Genomic DNA, 7,354 nt, shown 5'->3' with positions numbered 1-7,354 from the left:
CAGCTGAGTACAAAACATAGAGAGGAAAACAAGAAGAAAAGGGACAAGAAGAGAGGGACACAACCTAGAACAGATAATGGATGTCTATTCTTTAAAAATTCTGTAGAATAGGGCTGTTTTAATGGTTGTCTTTTCAATTTAAAGGGCCCCATGCCTGTTTTCACTAGGACTGCAAATTTTCTAAATCCACCCCTGGTCACAGGGGAACAGATAATGGATGTCTATTCTATTAACATTTCTCTATCTGGAGAATGGGGCTGTTTGATGTTTTGTCTTCTCCATTCAGAGGGGCCCCCTGCCTGTCTTTGCCTAGGGCCCCACATTTCTTTAAATCCGCCACTGCAGAACATAAAAAAATAAAATGAACCAGAATGATTGAAAACTCCTTTTAAGGAGCTAATCTGGTTCTGTGGTTCTCCAGGGATCAATAAGGGTTCATCTGAAGATGTTTTTAGAACTGATCGGTGACCTTTAATTTATATATTCAGGTAGTTATTTATCTTAAGTAGAGTTTTTTTACACTTATTTTCTGTTGTTTAAATATTAATCAATATGTCAAATCGAATGAAAGCTTCACTGTCTCCGTTTTCCTATTTAGATGTTCATGACATGTATATATTTCCATCTACACTGCAAAAAACATCTAGAAATAAGTAAAAAATGTCTTAAATTAAGTGTATTTACCCTTAATTTGAGCAGGCAAACAAGATGATTTGCCAATGGAATTAGTATTTTTACTCCTAAAATAAGATAATTAGATAATATACACTTGAAATAAGACAAAGCAATTGTTTTTTCTTATTTTAAGCGTAAATTGTCTTGTTCCATTGGCAAAGTGTCTCACTTACCACCTGAATTCAAGAAAAAATGCACTTAATTTGAGTAAAAATGACTTATTTAGAGTTCCATTTTTTGCAGAGTACGAGCTGAAAATGTTCCCAGATTAGATTGCAGAAATCTGGTCATCTTAAAACAGAACCAAAGAAAAAAAAAAGGGCAGATTAGCTTCAGCCTGATGCGAGGGGGGGGGAGCAATCGTGTTTGAGAGGTAAGGCTGAGCCTAACCACCAATCGGAAATGATCACAGAGAGGAGATACTTATTTCTGCTGGTATCGGATCAAAATGCAAGATTTTAGTTCAGGCTCATGTCAAAAAGAACAAGATCCGGTGTCAGGAACAGATAACTTTCCAGATTATGTCCTTCAAAGTCAAAAATAATCTTAATGAAAACATTCATGCTGAACTAATGTTGCTATACAACCTCTTTATCTTTACAATTTAACATCTAAAGAATGGAAGGAGATAAGCCCATAGCTAATGCCGAGGCTAATTCTCCCCTCTGATGTCTGAAAACAGACGTCTTGACGACGATGATGGAGATAAAATTGTTTTGAGCCGATTTCTCCAGGAGATGCAGAGTTATCATTTTCCTTTATTTAATTTACACAGAGGTGAAAAGATTTTATTTTTTTCCCAGTTTGACACTCTGCCATAAATGACAGTAATCCATAAGGCCAATTTGTAATAAAGCTCCAGGCACATTTTAACAATGCCTCAAACAGACAAGGGAAGCATTTTTTTTTTTTTTCCACTGACTTGGCAGCACCAGCCTTTAGATAAATCTTTCCTGCTCGCTCTGTCTGAACAACCTGGTAATAAAACGGCGGCGAGGTTGAGGAAAAGACAGAGAGGGGGTGAAATGAGAGCCTGAGGGGCCGGGGAGAATTCACTGCGCAGGAGTTAATGAAGAGCGCGAGGAAGAGCGGAAAGCAAGGAGAGACGGTTAAGTGAGGATGTCAGCGGAGAGAGGCGAGCTAAAAACCCACACATTGCAGACGAAAACCTAAATGACTGGAGGCGCTGTGAACAACACTGCTGCTGAAACACAGGTGGATCACTGACTGCATCTGCAAGCGCTTCCTAGGCCTGATTGGCCCGGTCCCAATCAATGTTTATAAGGTTTGTGCCGGTCAAAGGTAAGAGGACGACTCCTCTTCCTCCTCATCTGTTCTAAACACACCAAATAAGCTCAGGGATCACGGGGACCGGATGAGCGAGCGTGTGGAGAGAGAGCTTGAGGCTTGAGGAGGATTCACTCAACGTGAGTTAATGAATTTTGCTGGGATGACATTCAAAAGCCGGATGACCCAGATGGGATTAACAACTTATATATTGGTAATTTTTACTGCACAAGAGGGATAAAGAGGAGAAGGGTGCAGGATGAGGGAAAAGGGAAGGAGAATAATCTCCTGGAGCGTGCACATAAATGAGTGCAAATCAAAGTCAGCAGCAGCATGTTTACCATCACAGAGGGGGTTGCGAAAATGATTGTGAAGGAAGAGCTCTGTGTGACTCATCTTACTTAATTGAGTCCTCTGATTGGGCTCCTTTTAACTTCTACGGCTTAAAGTAATCTGCGTTGAGTCACTCTACCTTGCACCACGGTGTACGAAGCTTCAACAGAGGACAGGTTGGTGATGACGGTGACGTCGTCGTCTCTGCCTGAGCTCTCGATGTCAATGTTGATGGAGCGCTCGATTTCCCGGTGGAGGCTCGTCACCATGCCCGTCGGATACGTCACGTTGGTCAAGCGGCCCTCGCTGTCATATCTAGGAAAAAAAAAAAGGATACAGTTTAAAGAGGGCGGCAAATAAAAATACAGCAGAGAAATATGCTGGTACATATTTCAGCTGTAGTTCTTAAAGCTAGCACTAGGGGGAAGCAGCGTGACATGTAACATTTTAAAGGAATTCAGGAATTGTAGACAAGACCATGACATGTAGATCTGTTAGATGCTGTGCAGAGACTTACTGATAGAACGTGGTCCATCCAGTCTCATCTGCCTTGGTGGCCAGCAGCCCCGTGTTCCCGCTGTAGCCCATCAGAGCCACTTCCTGGCCCATGGCAGACACACTGCGCAGGCCTCCAGTCGGGTCCAATCCGAGAGTCACCACCTGATTCTCAGGCAGCAACACCAGCCTGAGCAGGCCGGCTCCTCCTCCCTGTCCCTGGCCGTCCCTCCTGACCTTGATGGTGTTGTTGCAGTTGTCCACCAGCATGGCCAGCTCACCGTCAGGGCCGTAGGTGAAGTTGAAAAGGGGTTCGCCCGTCACGAGACTGACCGTCTGGATGTGAAGCCCGTCGCCGTCGAATACATAGAGCTCCTGCTCCCTTGGAGATGCCACCTCATACTGAGCCAAACCAGCAAACCCCACGCTGGAGAGGGCTGGACCCGGCCGGTTGGCCTGCACTGCCCTGATGCGAATGTTGTTGAGATCTGCGATGAAGAGAGTTCCATCAGGGGAGACGGCCAGCGACGCCGGGGAGTTCAAACCAGCATCGGGGGCGTAGCCATCATCGCCGTAAAAGCAGTTGCAGTTGACGTCATTTTTGCAGTCGCAGTCAGAGGCGGTTCCAGCCAGGAGGGAGATTTCCCCATTAGTGTTCACCTAAACCCAAACAGAAAACAAACGAACTGAATGTTTCTGCCAAAAACAAAAGTTTAGTTTAACTCAACACAAAGTAGGAATAATGTAACCTGGAAATCTCAGCCTGAACCAGATGAGCTGCCAGTTTTAGCAGCCAAAAATATCTCAAAAGAAGCTAATTTATTTTAAAATAGGAGGAAAGTCAAACAGAAGTTCTTGAAGTTTCTCCAGGGCATACCTGTCGGACTCGATTAATCTTCTTCTCGTCCGTTTCAGCGATGTAAAGGGTGCCGGTGTGGGATAAGGCGATGGCTGTGGCACTCTCCAGCGCTGCATGTATAGCCAGTTTACTGAGGCTGTAGTCGATGCCTGGAACCTGGCAATGCATGGGCCGACCGGCAATGATGCTCACCTATGGGAAACAGCAAATAACAGCTCAATAATCAACTAATGGGAAAGAAATTATGCAAAATAGCAAATACAAGCCTGCAGCAAGCAAATAAGTGCACATGGTACAGTGTATATATGTTTTATATATGTGTTTTTCTTTTTTTTTTTAGCATGGGGTGCTTTTTAAGCATTTTGGGGTTTGTAACATTAAGAAACATGTTCGATAGCTAAAGGTCCAAAGGGAACATGTTTGTGCCCTTTTCACAAACTGAAAAAGTGAGTTTTTTTATCTGTTTTTACATATTGATTCATATTTAAACAACAAAAATAAAGTGTAACATCCAGGGATGTGCCTTTCCTAAGATGAATATAATTAATCAATCGATATCGTTTATTACTGCCATCTGGTCGTCCGGTCTTCTCTGACTTCTGCCTGCTCTCTGTTTAACTCTTTTAAGTTGATTTTTCTTCAATCTCTTTAACTGACCTTTCCATCACTTTTCTATTATTTCCGCTCTCATTCAATCTTCTTTCTATCACTCTTGTAATCTTCTTCCTCTCCTATCAATCTAACACTAATCTAAAACAGAGACATAATACAAACAAAATCCCTTCCAAACACATTAGTATTTACATCAATGAAAACTTTTAATTTAATAAAGTAAGATTCTTGTTTCACACACCAGTTGGAAGTTGGTGATTTTTTTAGATGAGATATTGGAGTTATTCAGGTGTAGCAACAAAATCTGTGACCCACACAACATGTCGGGGACATCTGGTCATAGTATGAAGGTACAGTGACCAAATGTCCCCAATTTCTGGGGCCAGTCCCCATTTTGGACCACCTGTCCTCGGCTAAAGTCTTCCTCAGAAATGTCCCTGATTTGACCGTTGTATGAATGAAGGGAGAAATGTTGCTATACGCTAAGTTAAAGTTGTTATAAGAGGGGTTGGTATAAGATATTTTTCTGTTTTATCGTTTTGATTTAGGAGCATAGACTTCTAGGCTTAGATCTACTTTTCTACCACTCAGTCTTGATCTATGAACATTCCTCATGAAAGAAATATGACGCAGTAACAGGAAAACTGAATGAGACAAGATCTGCATGATCTGAGAATGATGGAGGACGAGATAACATCAAATGATTTGGCTGTTTTTATTTTTAGCTACAAATATTGTGGTAATGAGCATTTCTTTTATATTGAATCAATTGAGATGATAATAATAATAATAATATATATATGATGAGATTATACAGAAATAACCGTGACAGAAGTTGACTGGCACACAGAAACAGGTGCACAGGCGAGTGGGAGAAAATCTACAGGTTAATGAAAATCAGGTCAAAAGCAGAGAGAAGGAGCTTATATTATGATTGGGATCCTCATAGCCTTAGATGGCCAAGCTCAATCTGATATCAGTGTGTTTCCTGGACGGAGCCGCCTTTTACAGCTGCTTTTTGTATCTATGCTTCTTTTTCTATGTCTGCTTCTGTCTCCTTGAACCCCAGTGGGCCTCAGCAGATGGCCGCTCACACTGAGCCTGGTTCTGCTGGAGGTTTCTTCCTGTTCAAAGGGAGTTTTTCCTCTCCACTGTCGCTACAAGCATGCTTAGTGTGAGGGATTGCTGAAGAGTCAATGAGTCGATGCAATCAGCTGGTTTTCCTGGTTGATCTGGAACTGGAAAGTGACCTGAGATAACATGGTGTGAATTGGAGCTATAGAAACAAACTGAATAGAATTGAAAAGTATTAAATCAGCATATATAAAATGTTCCAATTGCACATGGGGTGTCTTTGCTTTAAATAAAACTGCTCCTTTCAGTGTTTATTATAGTATTTTTACCCTTTTGGCAGAATTCCCAATTCACAGATCCATAGAAATATGCTTTGATCAAAGCCAGTCCATTGTAGGTTTAACTATCTTGAGTTCTTGTACTGAAAATGGGCTTTTACCTTAGTTTAATGTCCTTTGAAGCGCTCTATATCATAGAAAGTTGGGTAATATTGGAACTAATAAAGGAGTTACTTTACAACTGTGATAAAACTTAAAACTTATACTTTTAAATTGGCCTGAGGAAGCCTAATTGGAACCAAATCTTGTCAGAACATTATAGCGAGTTTTCACCCTTAGGGGTTTTTGCCCATGTAGTACAGACCTGGTGGTTCTCAGTGATGCGTAAAATGACATTGTTTTCCAGGACATAGAGAGAGTTGTCCATGGGGTTCACTGCTAAGTCTGTGGGCCACTCCAGACGGACCTGTTAGGCAGAAACAGAGAGTGTATACGTTAGACAGTAACTAATGCCAAGGTTTAGCGAAGTCTCTTAATTTTTCTAAGTGACTGCGGAAGGCTTCTCTTTCTTCTCATCCATTCATTGATCCACACACTCCTTAATTCCTCCCTGTATCAGTCTCACCCTGACCCTCTGGCTGGCTGGTGTCCACGGAGCCTCACAGCTCAGCTCCCAGGGGACCCTACATCACAGCCATCAATCACCTTCACTCTCTCCCCTTACCTGGCTGACATCCATGCTGGCGTCACAGCTCAGCGGCCGGACGGCAGTGAGATCGTTGGCGCCAAGCAGAGTGGAGATGATGCCATTTTGGTCCACCTTGCGAATCATAGTGGCGTCCACAAAATACATCAGGCCATTTTTATCCACGGCGATGCCTGTCGAGTGCAGAGATGAACACCGCATGAGTGACGACTCATAACTCAACCCCAGCAGACATTTTAAGTCAATTAAACTCCACTCTGTGCGGCAGTCAAAAAAACGGATGGCAGCCCTGGCAGCTGGATCGCTGGGTGCCTCAGCAGATGGGGGGTGTGAGGGGATGGAACTGGCACTGAAATGTTGAGAAGGGTTTGTTTTCCCAATGACTCATCGGGATGCAGAGATGGGTGCCTCTCACAGGGCAGTTGCAGGCTGTGAGTGGAATGGAAAGCGGTCTTTTCTGCACTTTTACCTGCCCTGCTTTTTCACTTTGTGCACTTTTTCTGATCTCAGCGTTCAACTTGTCATTTATTCCTTACTAGTTTTTTTTTTTTAGCAGCTCTTTGGCCTAACATGAAGCTGTATTTCAAAATAAATTCTAGATGAACTGAGATACATAACAACAGAGGTACATAAGGGATCGACTACGGAATAAAATGACAGTTTATGTGTCTGGAATGGTATGGGAAAATTTTTTAAAAATAAAAAAAATCAGGAAGCGGCCGTTCCAACGGTTACATTTCCAAATTCCCCTGAGTGGTGCCCAACTTTACATGATTGAATAAAGTAAATGTGATTGGTCGATTGTTGTGGCGGAAGGTTCGCAATCAAGTTTGGTTGTGGCCGGTTTGTTGGAACCATCTTGCTAACTAGTTAGCATCTTAGTGCTAGTAGGTTCCCAATGGGAAATTCCATTGGGACCACGTAGCACTAAATTGGTGACTTAGAAACGACGCTGTCAAGGAACGCTATGGACAGCGGAAACATGCAAGAGGAGGAGAGTTTAGTGTCGGAGGTCGTGGATGAGTCTCCTCCGTC

General features: G+C 42.7%; 1 protein-coding gene across 1 annotated transcript in view; it reads right to left on the bottom strand.

Moving 5' to 3' along the window:
* The window catches only part of tenm2 (teneurin transmembrane protein 2), a 447,642-nt gene that overhangs the window by 17,747 nt on the left and 422,541 nt on the right, over positions 1–7,354 (bottom strand). Inside the window, exons 22-26 of the mRNA XM_015382666.1 lie at positions 6,338–6,492; positions 5,978–6,079; positions 3,668–3,841; positions 2,813–3,450; positions 2,435–2,610 (exon numbers count right to left, since the gene is read on the bottom strand). Of these exons, the coding sequence (XP_015238152.1) occupies positions 2,435–2,610; positions 2,813–3,450; positions 3,668–3,841; positions 5,978–6,079; positions 6,338–6,492 (1,245 nt within the window). The remainder of the gene's footprint in view (positions 1–2,434; positions 2,611–2,812; positions 3,451–3,667; positions 3,842–5,977; positions 6,080–6,337; positions 6,493–7,354) is intronic.

The sequence above is a fragment of the Cyprinodon variegatus genome, unplaced genomic scaffold (genome assembly GCF_000732505.1).
Source record: "Cyprinodon variegatus isolate N-32 unplaced genomic scaffold, C_variegatus-1.0 Scaffold13, whole genome shotgun sequence".
NCBI classification, from domain to species: Eukaryota; Metazoa; Chordata; class Actinopteri; order Cyprinodontiformes; family Cyprinodontidae; genus Cyprinodon; species Cyprinodon variegatus.
The sequence above is the reverse complement of the archived record's forward strand: the minus strand, read 5'-3'. Positions and strand labels throughout refer to the sequence as shown.